We start from the raw sequence: 16541 nt of genomic DNA on the forward strand, positions 1-16541 counted from the left end.
CTGTCACTGGTATTTCTGCATTGTTCTTGAGAATCAGGATGATAGAAAGAATATATGGTACTTTCTTGGGGGAGCTGAACTAGCTTGTAACTGCTCAATGTTTATTTTAGAGAAATGGGATTGGACCAATAGTTTGATGTAATACAGGAATGGTTTACATTATAGAGAGGGGCAAGACACATGAAGACAAGGAAGATAACTGAAAGGACAAAAAGCTTAGAAGGAAGTGAGATTTGTCAGATATGTATGATCACAGATGAAGCTGTGCCTGAGATGGTAGCTAGCTACTCCAGAAAGCTCGAGTGCATCTATGCAACAACAGCACAGGCTCTTGGGAGTACATCTCACCACTTCTTCATATGCTATGCTGGCTTCTCAGAGAATTTCAAATCAAGTTCAAGATCTTGGGTTCAAGGTCTTACGTTTGGGGGGAAAAAGCAGAACCTGTTCTTTGAAAGATTGTTTGATGGTATTGAAAGAAAAACTGTATTTCTTTGGCACAGCCTAGAGCTTCTCTATGGAAGAGAGATGGTTTCACCCAAGGCTGTAATTTCATCTCCCAGCAAGACTAAAGAGCATTATGAGCTTTCTGCTTATCGGCGTGCAAGTTATAAAGTGTGCGTCAACATGTACCTGAAAACCAATAGCAAAGCAAGAAACCAGAAAGCAAAGTAAAATTCACCTTGTGCATGCTGCTCCCCAGGGAGGAGTGAAAAAAACTGCACATGATGGATGCTAATCATGCTGCCTGTGTGATAGGCATACAGATTGTCTAGCGACCTGTATAGAACAAACTTCACTTTCATTACTTCTAATAAGCTTTGAGGAGGATCATACTTCCCGCGCTTGCGTTTACAGCAAAATATATCAATTTCTGTAGTAACTGCATTGGTTAGCTCTCCTCATTCACAGATTTCAAAAGTGTCTTCCTGTTGAAGTGAATATTGTCTCCAGTTTCAGGGGAGAGAGGTGGAAAGAGGGCAGAGGGATGTAGTAAGAAGTAAGGAGAATATTCCAGTTTTAAAGAGCCAGGAGTAAAACTGTCATCTCTACAGATCAAATCTACCTCGTTATTTTTGAAACTGCTTACTTGCTCCATCTCTGTCTCGCGGGAGTTGACAACAGCCAAACAAATCTTTATGACATGCACATATTTGACCAAGGATTGATGAAATTTGCAAGAACACAACATTTGTGGGTTTGTAAGAAAGTTATTACAGATTATGCACAAAGCTAAATGCTACAAGAATTTTCTGTCTGTGAACTCATGATGTGGCATAATTTTAAGACCACCTTCAAAAATAGAATCAATGCTGTTCCTTTTGTCTTTGTTTGCTTAGCAGATTATTTCTTGCCAGGGAACAGGTCAAATTCCATTTGACTGTGATGATACTTGGCCTGTTGCTGTCCTGTGAATGGCAGCTGTGATAGCCAAAAACACACAGCATGCACTAACACCTACTGTCTGAGGAAGGGAGAGTGGTTAATCCCTATCTAGAGTTCTTTTCTTGACCTTTTTTTTTGTTGGTGGTTTTGTTTTAAGGTAGGGAGTCATCTTCTGTGCTCCTGCCATGAGTTGCTTTAGTCTTTCATTGCCTTTCCTGTAATTTTAACTGTGGATGGTTTTTAAATGTGGTTGGGTGCAGAATGCTTCAGGAAGGCTTATGTGCTAAGGCAAAGAAAATGTCAAAACAAATCACTAGAAAATGAGATCACTGTAAAATGTGACAAATTGCTGTCACAGTTGCAGTGTGTGCCTAACTGCAAAGGCCGTTTTGGCGAGAACTCCAAGGGCAGAGCCGAAGCAGGATGCACAGTCCCTCTTGCACCTGATAGATTTTGACTTTGCAGTGAGGACTGGTAATGGGGCATTAGTGCTATACAAGCACGTTCAGGAGTATGTAATTGGAGAACTGTACTTTGGAAAACTTGCTGATGTCAAATCTCTCTTCTAAGTCTTTCCTCAGTAAGTGTCAAAAAAACATGGCGCTGGGGGAGTTTTTTCCCCCCACGTCCCTTTAGAAGCAGGCAAGTAGAGTTGTGTTTCATCTTGTTCTGTGTTTTGGAAGGTAGATTCCTGCAAAGACTAATATAGGTGTGTATGTACCTACATGTATTTATTTTGCAGGAAGCTGAGGAAGGTTGCAGGTTGGAAAGAACAAATTCTTGATTAGCTTCTGTGTCTCAGATTATGTGAGGCAGACGTACTAAGCGCACTTTTCCGCTGTAGCAGAAGAAGAATGGGGCCAGAGAGAGAATCCTGTGTTCTAGTTGTGCTGGGCAGCTCTGCAGCACCAGGCCCTGACTATAATATTTTATTCTTGTGCAGCATACTTCATCTCATTTTCAAGAAATTATATATGCCCCAGATACTGAAGTGGAGTACTGGAATGGAAAAAGAACAAAACAACCATGTGTATTCAGAATTTCTGTCACTGAGCTCCTCTAGGTGATTTAAAATTTAGGAATGCTAATAGGTATATCAACCACACAAGGCTAAGGAATGAACATGAAGGCACACCAGACTACAAGTGAGAGCCGTGTAGACTTCCCTCAGCCATCCAGTCTTTTGCAGGAACTGGTATCGTTCACAAGGTCGTTCTAATACAAAAGCTCCATAGCAATACCTGCCTATTTGCTGTGGGGTTACAGCAGTCTCAAATTTGCCATTAGCAGCTGCATGTCATTACTTGCTCCTGAGTCTGCCTCTCACATCTACTTGAACCATGCTGAATGACGTGATTTCTGTTTATAGTTTTCCTTTGGGAAAGTCTCCTCGCTGCAGAAAGGAAAGAAATGACCCTTGTGTCCATTTGCTGGTTAACAGCAGGATTGGTCGCTCAGCACATTTGAGCAGATGCAGAATGGTACTGCAAAAATGCACTAAAAGCTGTGCACAGTAGTCTTCATGTCAGCTATGGCATATGAGTTTCAGGTTAGCTTTTCCCCATCTGCATAAACGGAGTTTATTTCAAAACTTTCAGAAATGGAAATGTAATGAGAAAATAAGCCCCTTTGCATCAGCTGACTCCAGGAGTGCTGCTAGTGGGTAGACCTTACCGGGGCAGGATAACTGCATGTACCCAAAGTTCATTCAGCCAGGTGAGTACTGAAGTAAGCAGGAATGGAAGTAATTTCCTCTGGTTGTTCTCCCTGAATGGTGTAATCCGAAAGTGTAAGTTTTGCTTACAGCAGCAGAGTTTCCTGAAATGTGAAATATGAAAATACTGAAAGTACATCTCCCAGTTCCCTCTAGAAATGTGAATGTGAGATCTTAATGCCAGCAGATCAAGACATGAAGTTAGCAGCCTTACTCCACTGTCTGTTGAATTGCTGTTTTCAGTGCAAAGATGATTATGCTAAGCCAAGCCCAAAGGCTCCAACTTTCTGGCATTACAAAGCATTCCAAATTTTCACTGGCTATAAAAAGGGCTGTCAGTCTGTTTTAGGAAGCCGCTTACCTGCTTTTAGCCAACCCTTACATACATTATAAAAACATGTTGATAAAAAACCACTGCCAAACTGATTGCAATAATTTTGAGGGGTTTTTTTCCCCCCTGTAGGTCATGAAGGAAAAGCATGAAAAGTGGCCATCTCTCCTGAGTGCAATATTTATGTGATTGGGTAGCACGTTATAGTTTTGCACCTGGCTTCACCCCCTCCCTTCACCCCTCAAAAAATAGTCTGTGTTGCATTGTGGTGTGGGTTTTTTTTGTTGTTGTTTTGTTTTGTTTTTAAATATGCCTGTGAGCCCTTTCCAGTGTATTACACGTTTTCCAGCTACTGTAGAAGATTATGCTGCAGTGTACTGCCAAATACTTTGGCTACCTCAAGTCAAACTAGTGGCGAGGTGTTTTGCTGCAATTAGCAGTCTGTCTGTTTGGTAAATACATGGCTGGCATTTATTTGCAAGCTTAAGAGATGGGCTTTTAGAGAAAGAAAAAAAATATAAAAAGCAAAGAAACATAAAACCCGTTCAAGTATGATGCTGTAAAGTTAGAACAGAATGTACAGATGTCTGTGAGGGAGAGAAAAGTAAGGTCTCCAAGGTACTGTTTTTCATTTTACAGTGGTGTTAGGAAAGGTAGACTGAGGAAATGGGATTGGGAATATAACCTTCTTTTGGCCTATAACCTTATCTTTTGGTAGATGCTCATTGAGTTCTTGACAGAATTGTTTGTAGTGGTAAATATTGTCTTGCTCCTGCTTTGTTCTGCTGGACTTATTTTCCAGCCCAAGGTAGATTTACACAGACCTGCACAGACTGCTCTTCTAGGGTCCTTATTTAACATTATTGGTGCAGAGCAATTTACAGCACATGTGGGACTGTCATGTTTCATTTCCTTTGAGAGATGACATATATAGTGTAAATGTGTTACTGGCTCTCCAGAAACAGCTCTGTATGAGTTCAGAATATACTTCAACTTCATGCTACATACACTGTAGCAAGCATACTGATATATTGCAAATATTTTTCTTGCTAAAGTCCTTGCTTCTGTCAAGAAATGTCACTAAGGATTATACCACCTTCTGACTTACATTATTCTTCCTTCTTTCACACCAAAATAAATTTCCTCCTTTTCACATTGTTTTGCAAAAGGAATTAAAGAGCTTATTGACAGGTTTTTGTTTTCACCATGCAAACTCCAGATTTTCACAGTCGCAATCACTGTGGTTTTGGGGGAAAACCTTGTCACATCTAGGTTCACCAGCTGCTTATAGAAAGCATGCTGTAATAAAGGAGATCAAAATATTTTTCATGAAAGCGTAGCATTTTTGTGTTCTTGAAAACTACAATAAAAATTTTTCCAGTGTCCCCCTGCTTTCTCTTAAGTCTTAATTTAGCAACTGTTCTTCAGTTAATCAGACCTCAGTACATTCCTACTGCATTTAAGAGAACATTGTTACCTAAAAATTTGCTTCGCTTTGCATTTAATCAAAAGTGATAGTCCTTTAATGGGTTTCTGCTTTATGGTGAATGCAAAGAATCCTCTAAGCCTAGTGGACACCCAGTGTGCATACATCTGAAGTTAGGATCCTCTAATTACGCAGACTACTTCAGTGGCTTTTTAAATGTTCTTCTGAGCTGTGCAGTGTCATTATGGTGTTCTTGTTGATTCTTTTTTTTTTTAAATATATAGTACCAAAAATACTGTTGACTCCTCATAGAGAACGGTTTTTCACTATAATGTTACTAAAGGAAAGCTGCTTCTTGGCAAGTCGTCCGCAGTGTTTGCTACAATATGCACATGAACAAGTATTATGAATGCTGTGCTTGGGCATCTGTATTCATGCCTTTTTTCTTTTTCCTTTTTTTTTTTTTCCTAATCACCTGTTGTTAGTGGACCTGTTGGACCTGAACACGACAAGTGAAGTTTTCAAACAGCACAAGTTGAGTCAAAATGACCAGCTGATTGGTGTCCAGGATGTGATCAGCTGTCTCACCACCATCTATAGTGGACTTGAAGAGAAACACAAAGACATGGTGAATGTTCCTCTCTGTGTAGACATGTGTCTTAACTGGCTACTCAACGTGTATGATAGGTAAGTAACAAGTCTTTGTTCACAGTGTGTACCCCAGTAATTTAATATAGTATTAACAAAGCATAAAACGTGGAGACACATTGGTTATTTTTGCACATGTGACTTATCAAAAACACTAGATTTATAGGACTGTTGTATGTTTTTTCGGAGTTACTTTCTTGAGGAAATGTTCATGGTAATAGAAGAATGATAAAGCCTTAAGAATTTATTTAATAAAAAGTCATATCTTTTGATAATTTTGACTCAGTATTGGAAGTGCAGTTCCTTGAGATGACATGTTTCTTATGCTGTCCTGCTCAGATACAGTGAACTAACGTTATGCTGCTTACTAAAGAAATATTGAAAGGGTTTCAGGAAATGTATATGTGAGTAGAGAACTGGATATGCTGCTTTAGCTGTGTTCCTGATGTAAATGTTCCAAATTGCCCAGATTGTTTGCTATTTGTACCAGATCCTATTTCTGCTACAGGTCGGGGATGGTTTTGTTCTCTACTTAACATTTAGTTACTTGCATGCCCTAGTGCTGGCTGAGCTCCCTGTCCTGAATCCTCTCTCAGGTGGTGGTTGTTTTGATCTCAGCACTAAAGCCTCTCTGATGCTGGAGGCTGAGTGGTGTCCTGGTCCCGGCTCACTTCCAGCACCTGCAGTTCCTGCCTTGTATCACTTCTGAGTGCTGGTGTGGTGTCATCCACCTGCCCTGGTCCGGGCAGCAAAGCTGTATTTCCCCAGCGGATCGTGAGTTTGCCTCAATAATGTTTCAGGATGCTTACAGGGAGAACTTGTGGGTTTATTTAAATGTGTGTCTCGGATTTTCTGAGAGAGCACTGATTCTTAGAGGACGTGCAAAAGTCCACTCCAGCAGCCCCTTGTGGTTTTGGCCCATCCTTTCTGAGCCCCCAGGCACTTCTTTCTTCTGCTGAGTATCAAACTCTGACCTCTCTGCCCTGCCCCGCACTATATGAGCCTGTGTCACCTACTATCAGTACGTTTTTATTTAGTTGTGCTTTTGAGTTGTGAGTCCGTTGCCTGTTTTTCTTAGTGGTGGTTACTGTTCTCATCTCCCTTCTGTAGTAAAAACTGGGAAGAGACTTGGTTTCCATCAGCTCCTCAATTCCCTATAATGTACCTCCTTATATTGCTTGAGCAGAGGCATTTTGGGACTCTTCTGGAGCTGACTAAAGACACAGAAGTGCAATATGTATGGGGTGTGGTCCCTTCAGTGTGTCTAATGGAATATATGCTTTAGTTCAGAGTTATACACAGAATTACAATCAGAATTTCTAAGCTGCATGAGGTGGGTCAGCAAATTTCTTTCCTTTCTCAGCAGTTGAAGATGGAAAGAGCAAAAGTATTTCTTGAGTAGTGATAGAAATTCTCATACGTGGCTTTGCAAAAGAGAGCTCCTCGATGTATGCATTATCCTCACTATGTTCACTCACTTAATCAATGCCAAATTCTGCAGTTCATAGCTTTTTGCTTCCCCCCCCCACCCCCGGAGGATTACATGCCAGTAGTCCTATACTTTGTGGATATTTTATTTTGTTTTATTTTTATTTTAAATATTGTGGTAGGGGAGAGGGAGGGAGGGAACAGAGTATTACCATTTGTCATTTATGTGCTGGCTTTGGCATTCAAATATTGCTGTTTAATATTGTGACATTTCTGTTAGTTGGACTTCTCATCATTACTGCTGGAAAATTGGAAAGCCCATCAAATAATGACTGGGACTTCTTCCTGCAATTATTTTTATTTTGCAGAGCTCGGTATTGTCAGTGAATAAACACATCGCTTGCAAATAGAGCAGTAGATCAAATATGTTGCCTGACTTAAATGTTATTGGTTATTTAGAATAAGAGACTTAATAATGTCAGATATAAATAACTACTAATTTTTTTGTAGTTACTGGTTGGGCGGTTTTTTTTCAGATTGATCACAAATCCATTATGTTTTCTTCAACTTACTTTTGCTTCCTAACTTCAGTTAGAAGTCAGTTGTTTAATCTGTTCATATTGAAAATGCACATAGTGAGTAACAAACCTTTCTTTCAATAACATTTCCTGTTGCTCCCGTTTCCCCTTGCTTGTTATGTTGAAAGCTTTAGTATAGATAATTCTTCAAGCTGATGAGACTTTAATCTTCAGTCAAACTTTGAAAAATGGAGGATGAAGGTTTTCTGAGATAAAATTACCTTTTACAGTATGTTTCCTTGCTCCCCTTTGAAATCCACTACAGGAAAAAAAAAAAAGCTGAAAGAACAGGCACCAATTTTGAGCTGCCTTTTTTTTTTTTTTTTTCCAATTGGCCTTTAGGAAAGAACTAATTTGTGTCTTGGCATTTCCATTGTTTATTGCACTGGTGTCGTACATATACAATGTTTCAAATCGTTAAACTGTCTACAAAAAACATCTGTTAGTCGCATGCTATTAACCGGAGATTTAATTACTGATACACGGATTTATGGCAAACGGGGTAGTTCTTCAGACTTACCTACAGATGTCTTTGGCCCTTAAAAAGAACCAATTTATTTTTAGAAATAGAAAGCAAGTCTGTTGTGTTCTGGTATTTTCTGACACATCAGGAATGATTCATTCTTCAAGCTGAGTAGAGGAGAGAAACATTGAATTTACTCAGTGACTTTGACTTCTTCAAGGACTCAAAGGTTGTTCCAGGCAGAAACATCTGCCCTGTAAACGTCTTCCAAAGTGAAAGTATCTTGTTTTTGTTAGCCCAGAGAATTTTTTTTTAAATGAAATTATAAATAAACACATTGCATTTTACAGCGAGAGCTGTGAAGGAAATTGTTTGCTCTGTGAAATCATTTGGCCAGGCCTCTGTTTAAATCATCCAAAAGCAATAGCTGGTGGTTATTGTTCTGGACTATATACTGTCAGATCTGCTAAAATCTCCAAAAGTCATTTATATGAAATGGACTGATAGCTTTCAGTACTAATGGAATCACTCAACACCCCTTGAAATGAGTTGGTTTACATATTTTGAAGTCTGTCATACATAATACAGAATACATGCACTATTTGTGGGTAGTGACTCATTATTTCAATCAAAATTACCCGACATCCATAAGGAAACTTTTACATGCATTGTTTTTAAAGTCTTGCAACGTTTATCTGACCTCTTGTATTTCAACTTTAAAATTTTCTTGATTTTTGTGGTGTTAGGATACTTTTGATAATGCATTCTTTTAAATTTAATTTCTTTGGTGCATTAGTCTAGGAAGGCTATCTGTGGTGTTGCACGTATACTAACCTTTTCCATATGATCAAACCTGTCATCGTGATCATTCTCTATGGCCCAGGCCTCCCCTGAAGAATTACATCTTTGTTATTTATTGTTGCACTTGTATACCTGGCAAATTCTAATACCAGGTTGAGTTAATATCCCAGGCCTTACCATCACTTTAAGTTCAGCAAAATTTGAACTTCTGAGGAATGAGAAGGATGAGAGACCTGCTCAGTCAGCCTTAACTTTATGCTCTGGTTTTGACAGTAGCTGATGGAAATTTTCTGCATGCACTCCAGTTGCATTCCCTGTGTTGATAAGAGCTGTCTTGATTCATAGAGGACTCAGCGGGAGCAGCTTGGCAGGCTGTGATAGTAGTAAGAAGTGCTCTAGGAAGGACTTGGCCCTCTGTCGGGCAGGAAAATGGGCTCCTTTGACTCACTCCTCTCTGGTTGATCAAGGGGAGGCATCTGTGGGGGCCTTCAGAGATCTGCCAAGCTGCCTCCTCTTGCTGGGTTATGTAGATAACTGATAGCTACTGTCCTTGGTAGGCCTTAATTGTAGTGTCAACACTGACCAGGCTTGAGAGAGAGCTCTTTGACAGAAGTCAGAACTGAAGGGGGCTCATCTTCTCACTTCTCCAGTTTTCCTTGCTAGTGCCTGATGTTTTCATGCTGTTGCCCCCTTCCCTTGGGGAACATAGATTATCTCTGGACTTGATATTGCTTATCTTATTTTCTGTTGATTTGACAGTCATCCTTATTGTGTATTCCTCAAATACAATCTCTTATACTTAATCTTGCCCTCTGTTTGGCAACTTTTTGTTATCTGGCTGACTCCTGTGTGAGCTGTGCCCATCACTGTTTGCCCCTTTGGCGTTCACATTGTTTACGTACTTAGGTAAAACACTTCCACATTATGTCTGGCTATGCCATTGCAAAGCTACAGAATACTTGCATACTGTTGTTGGTAATAAGAGTTTTGTATGATTACATTCAACAATCTAATATTAATTATACCCTGATTAATACATTTATAATTTACAGGTGTTACAGGCCTCTGTTTTGACTACGGGATAGACTGTGTTTTCCTGTCAAAAGAGTTTTGGGTCCTAACTGTATTGGGATGTTACTTAGACAAAGGAATAAAGTTTGCATGTGACGGTTGCGTGATTATGGAACGTTTTTGGAAAGTTCACTAAACTCATTTGCCTGGAAAGACATACCTTCAGATAATTTTAACCCTGCTTTAATGCCTGGAAAGACATACCTTCAGATATTTTTAACCCTGCTTTAATGTCTTTTATTGAATTTCCTAGGTGTTTGAGCAGAAAGAGGAATGTTAGTTTTAGGATTTAGCATGCTGTTCTGCAGCTGAGATGTTCCTGTGGCTGAGTAGTGGTAAACTATATTATGTGGTTCCCAAGTGCTCCACACAGCTTATGTCTGACATAGTGAGGTTGGAATCATAGTTGTTTCATTTTTTTGGAGTACAGTTGTTACGGGAGTAGCAAGGGAACTCATGAGGCATGGCCCCTGTTATCTCTGTGTTACCTGTTCTTCCCTCCCTCTCCTGCATCCTCTAATTCCAATTATCTCCTGTACTAAGATGCAGGGTAAAAGTATTCTCCCTTTCTCTTCGGGTAATACAGCCATTTCTAGCTCACCCTTCCTTTTCTCAGTTGGTTATGTTATTGTATGGTAGTGACAGTCCTCAGGTTTTTTGTAAAGCAGCTCTTTGATATTCTCTGAAGTTTCATTGGATCTCTGAAACAGCTGAATAGTTGCTTTGTGCTTGGACGGTGAGTCCAAACTATGCAACAAAGTTGTATGTACTCCAATCCCAATCCAGCCTCTCTACTTGTGCAGCGTGGTAGCCTCCCATGTCCTTGACCAAATGTTCCAGCTAGCTGATTCCCCACTAAGCTAGTCCTCTCTGTAGTATCTGCTTTCAGTGCACCAATGCATGCTCCTACCATGCCTGGAAATGATGTGTACCCCTTTTTTTTTTTTTTTTTAAAAACATCGATTGTGGCAGGTTCAAAAGTTGCATTACTTCTAGGTTCTGTGCACCTCCTGACTGGCAGTGGATGAAGGTGCAACAAGGGGATCATACCTGAGGCATATTGGCCAAAGCTTGCCTAGTGCAGGTGTACAGACAACAGAATCAGCTTCTCCGCTTCCTTACTAAAGCAATAAAATTCCAGTTCGCTTGGGGAAGGAGAAGAATGTCAACATCACATTACAAGGGCAATGAATCCTTAGATTTTGTATTGCTGGGGATAAGAGGGCTCAGATATATCCAGAGGGACAAATGGACTTTAGTAAACAAGAACAGTGCTTCTGACAAGCAGCTATAATGTTTTTACCATTTTTTACTTGAAGATAGGTCAGAGGTCAATAATATTCCATTTTTATACTGCCTTTCATTGTTGTATTGACTGACAATGGGTGAGTTTGCTCTAAACCAGTTAATAGAGCTATAATGGTTCAGACTTCCTTTCGTTAGGACCTGAGCAAAAAAATATCTGAGCTGCTTAAAGTGGTCTTATCAATTGATTTTGTAATGACAAGCATACTTGCATTGCTATAAAGTGTATCTGAATAGTGTGCTGGTGCTTAATTCTAAACACTTGATGCATAAATTCTGCATGAATTCAAAGATTAAAAAGTTTCTGAACCTTTCCACAGTAAGACCTTGATTTTCAGATGCTTGTACATACAGCAGAATTAGATGGTTGTGCTGCCATTCAGAGGGACCTTGACAGGCTGGAGAAAGGGGACAACAGGAACACCGTGAAGTTCAATGAAGGAAAATGCCAAATCCTCCCCCTGAGGAGGAATAACCCTGTACACCATTACAGGCGGGGGGACAAATGGCTGGAAATCAGCTTTGCAGGGAATGCCCTGGGGATCCTGATGAACACCAAGTCAAACTTAAGCCATGAACTTGTGCACTTGTGTCAGAGTGGGCCAACAGTCTCCCGGGCTGCATTACGAAAAGCATTCCCAGGAGGTCGAGGGAGGTGATCCTTCTCCTCTCCTTGGTACTGCTGAGATACAACTGGAGTGCTGGGTTCAGTTCTGGGCTCCCCATGACAAGAGAGACATGGACAAATTAGAGCGAGTCCAGTGAAGAGCCATCACAATGATTAAGGTCTTAGAGTATCTGATGTATTAGGAGAGGCTGAGAGAGCTGGGACTCTTCAACCTGGAGAGGAGAAGTCTCAGGGGGATCTTATCAATGTGCGTAAATACCTGATGGGAGCAACAGAGAAGATGGAGCCAGGCTCTTCATGGTGCCCAGTGACAGGACAAGAGGTAGTAGGCACAAATGGAAACACACGAAATTCTGCTTAAACATATAAGAAAAGGATTTTTTTAATGTGAGGGTGATCAACAGTGGCACAGGTTGCCCAGAGAAGCTGTGCAGTTTCCATCCTTGAAGATAGTCAGCACTTGACTGGATATGATCCAGGGCAATCTGCTCTACCTGGCTGAGCAGGGGCATTGGTCTAGATGATCTCTGAGAGGTCCCTCCTAACCCCAGTGATTTTGTGACTCTCTAAGCTGGGAAAAGTTAAACCATTGAATTGGAAGTGTCAGTACTACAAAGTCTGTAGGTTTGGTGAGGGCTTTTTGTTTGTCTTTGGTGTGGGATTTTTTTACTTGGATATACAATTCCAGTGCTAATATTTAGTTGTTTCCAAGGAAGAGGCTAGGGGAAAATATGTTGCTCTTTAGAAAAATGTCATATTGCAGGCTTTATAATTTATTGAGGAAATGTTTTTTTTTGTGTGAAGGAAGTTTTTCACAGTCCTTATAACAATATGCTAAAATCTGGAGAAGTTTTAAGCCTCCACATATATGTCCTAACTTTTTAACTGCAAAGTTTTTTTGAATTTCTGCCTTTTATAAACAAATGCTCTAGTCAGTCCTGAGTTAAATCAAACCCAAATGAATGTTCTGCTTTGTTTTTCTGGGGAACACAAAATTAAAACACAGAGAACCCTCCACAGAAAAGAATGGTGAAAGAACTTTATCAAAGTTGCAAAATGAGCCATTTACGCGTTAAGGTATGCCAGAATGATGTAGTGTCTGTGATTGAAAGAGGTAATTTGAAGGTAAGCTTGAATGTATAAAATAGGTGGCACTTTTATAATATTCTGGGAAATTGGGTCCTGATTTTCAAACTAGGCAGTAAAAGTAATGGGTGTTTTTGATTAATTTAGCAATAATTTCTCTGTACCTCTGTTCCAGCTTGTGGAATAGAGAAGATAATACTGTCTAGTCTCACTAGATTAGGTGATGGTTGTGAAGACAAATGCATTAATATTTGTAAGGCGTTTAGCTAATTATACTGGGAGCCCAGAAGTAAATTAATAATTTTGTATTCAGCACAACGTTTATGAAGTAAATCAGACGGCAGACCATATGTTGAATGGGTTGGATAGAAAGAGATACCTAATAACCACTTGAGAAGTAATTAAAGGATATATCACTTTTGCGTGACAGAAAGGACCAAATTAACTTTTGGGGTAATATTTATTTTAGTATTGTTTTACTTGCTGGTGAAGGACCCAGCTAACCTTAAACGCAGGCATTTGTGTATAATATACAATTTTACTACTATTGTCATGGTTTGTTTGCCATGTCTCATGTAAAGACAAATTACGTGGTGTGTTTTGGTCTTTGAAAGAAGATATCACCAGATCTTTTAAGAATATGTTTCTGCACTGATCTTTTGAACTTTAAAAATGTCCCTTTCCAGGTACCCTGATTTTATCGCTTTTGTTTTTATCATTTTGAACAATGTTTGTCTTGCAGGCTTAAAATCACTTGCTTTGGTACCCACTTATCTGTTCTCAAGTTGCTTAAGATTGGATATGTTGTTTTTTGGGTTTGGGCATTATTTTTTTTTTTCATGTTGGACAAGATGAACCTGAAGTCACATTGCTTAAAAAGAACAACAGCTCCACGTCATTTAATTACTGTATGTGGTTGGCTGCATATGTCCTGGTACACATGTATATCAGAGCATTTTAAACTTTCCTTTAAATAAAAGGAAAAAATGAAGTTAAAAAAATAGAATTAATTACTGTGACATGAAAACTTGGTTTTATTTTGCAGTCCTTGTGTTTCACAGTGGGTAATAGGCTTTCCTGCTGTGTGCTCATGTATTCTTTTTCTGTGTATATCACATTATTAAATCATGTTGAGAGCTTTGCAGAGCTTAAATGTCTGCCCTTTTGGAGTAATATGAACTGTTTTGACATGCAGACCACTTAAAAGGTGAGTTAAGCTTTTGTAAGGGAAGTATTCTTAATGTGATTTGTAGTGTTAATTTTTTTCGAGATTTGAAGTAGAATTCACCAATGCCTTTGCATTTTGAATAGACTTGAGTTGGAATGAAATAAAATTAAACTGTATTAAATTGTCTTATCTTTATCATTTCAGTGGCCGAACTGGAAAAATTCGAGTGCAGTCCCTGAAAATTGGCTTGATGTCTCTTTCTAAGGGCCTTCTGGAAGAGAAGTACAGATGTAAGGAAGAATGTGTTTTATAAAATGCTTACATCATATAATTAAGTCACGTACAATAACAATACACATTGTAGCAAAATTTGTAGTAAAAACATCTCTCACGCCTGTAGCAAGACAGTTTTCTTCGAAGTAAAATAGAATTGCTCTTTTTCGTTATCATCAGTGACAATGGAGAAAGTAGGATTTATATCCTGACCATAAAGTATTGATGTCAATTATGCATCTTTGTAATGCACAGTATTACGCTCCCCAAAAGCAAAGGAGAATGTAGCTGTGTGGAAGCTAGAGAAGTATTCTATTTGACTGATTCACTTCTCTTTTTTTTGGTGTGTGTATGGTTTGTTTGGGGAAAAAATCAAGCAAGTCAGTATTGATTGGAACAGATTGATATGTCTGATAAAGCAAGGAAATACATCAAAATCCAGCAATTGTATTTCGTGGTCTCTGAGAAAGTTGATCTGAACTCTGAAAATAGTTTTACAGTATCTGTCCTTCCTGACAGAATTGTACAAAGAAAGTTTAAATTATGTTGATTGAAGTAATCTCACACAGGCTTGAGAAATACTAAGTAGTATAAAAATACTTCACAAAAATAATTGCAGGAGCAGAAGTGAATAGAGTAACTTTGTGTCAGCCCCCCCGACAAATACAGAACAAAAGATTAAGCACTATGTAAGAGCATCCTAGGTGATGGACAGTTATATTATATACAGCCCATCTTAAAATCATTATTCTTTGCAGTAGTTCCTTGACACATTTTGAAAGCACGTGTAAAATCTATAGAGGCTGTATTTGCCGTGTACTACTGGAGCTCTGCAAAAATTTCTGCTTTCCTTAGAAGCGTTTGTAGGTAATTTTGGTTATTAACATTGAGCAAAAGTACGGGTATATATTGGGGCATATTTTGGCATCTGAACTTGAGCCCATATTAAGACACTGGGTTTTTTTAGTTTCATTATGTCGTTTGACATATTTGTGAATTAGTGACATATTTAGTGAAAAACTACAAGAGCTCGGTGGACATACCTTTATTCAGTAATGACAATTCAGGAGGTGATCTGCCATTTGGTGTGAAATAAAAAGCTTTCATAAAGAATGGGAGTTAGTTAGGCTATGGATAACAGAATGATAACCCTACCAAAAGATAGTTTAAGAAAACCCCAAAACCTGGGAATAAACTCACATTAAATTGCTATTAATTAGCATACTTACAGTTACCGAATACAGACACTGAAGCAGAATGAGGAAATGACTAGACTGGATTCATTTTTATGTTGTTGCTTTGTGTCTAGTAGTAAAATAAAAATGGCAGCAGATTTGCATAACCCAAGTTAACAGGATGGGCTTTTTCCTGAAGATTGCTGTGAAAAGTCCTAAAAAATTAGTGCAGAAAAAATCTCAGGAGACTTTTGTAGCAAGTGATCATAACTTCAACCTGAAATACATCTGATACTGAAATAGTTGTTCATCTTCTCAAAGCAGAGAATTAGTAGTCAGAAAATATTTTTTTTGCTGTTATTATTCCTGGCTAGGCTTTGATATCTTTGTCAGCTGTATTGTCCTTACAAACCATAAAATTGTCACAAAACAAAACTCTTCAGTCTGAAAGAAATTTTGCAGGAATTTCTGGAGGAAGGAAGTAACAGTGTCAGGTACTGGTTATGCCGTCAGTGTGGTAGTTATGCAGTCAGTGTTTTGCGGTCCTCTGGCACCAGCTGTGTTATAGACTGATCTTTGATGTGAACTCTCTTTCTTGCTTTGATGATGATTAGGGTGTGACAAAATCTACTGCTGAGAGAAATTTTGTCATATCTATCTCACTCATATCTCAATATGAGTGAACAGTGTGCTGCAGCAGGAAAGAAAGCTGACAGGATGCTGGGTTGCATCAACAAGAACATCACCAGCAGAGATAAAGAAGGCATTATCCCAGTCTACTCAGCACTTGTCAGGCCACGCCCGGAACGGCGTGTTCAGTTTTGGTCCCTGCTATACAGGAAAGATGTGGGCAGGCTGGAGAGGGTCCAGAGAAGGGACACAAAGATGATCAAAGGACTGGGAAGCCTGCCATATGGGGAAAGGCTGAGAGAACTGCGTTTGTTCAGCCTTGAGAAAAGAAGGCTTAGGGGAGACCTTAACACCACGTTCCAGTATTTAAAGGGTGGCTACAAAGAAGGTGGAAACTCCCTTTTTACAAGGAGTCACATGGAAAAGACGA

The 16541-nt window shown here is 39.2% G+C and overlaps 1 protein-coding gene across 9 annotated transcripts in view; it reads left to right on the top strand.

Annotated features, from left to right (window-relative positions):
- UTRN (utrophin) overlaps window positions 1–16541 on the top strand; it is a 416848-nt gene that overhangs the window by 350033 nt on the left and 50274 nt on the right. For all 9 annotated transcript variants that reach the window (XM_054195259.1, XM_054195260.1, XM_054195261.1 and 6 more), the window contains 2 exons: window positions 5343–5544; window positions 14238–14323. In XM_054195259.1, the coding sequence (XP_054051234.1) occupies window positions 5343–5544; window positions 14238–14323 (288 nt within the window). The remainder of the gene's footprint in view (window positions 1–5342; window positions 5545–14237; window positions 14324–16541) is intronic.

This window comes from Rissa tridactyla, chromosome 3 (assembly GCF_028500815.1).
Source record: "Rissa tridactyla isolate bRisTri1 chromosome 3, bRisTri1.patW.cur.20221130, whole genome shotgun sequence".
Lineage (NCBI taxonomy): Eukaryota > Metazoa > Chordata > Aves > Charadriiformes > Laridae > Rissa > Rissa tridactyla.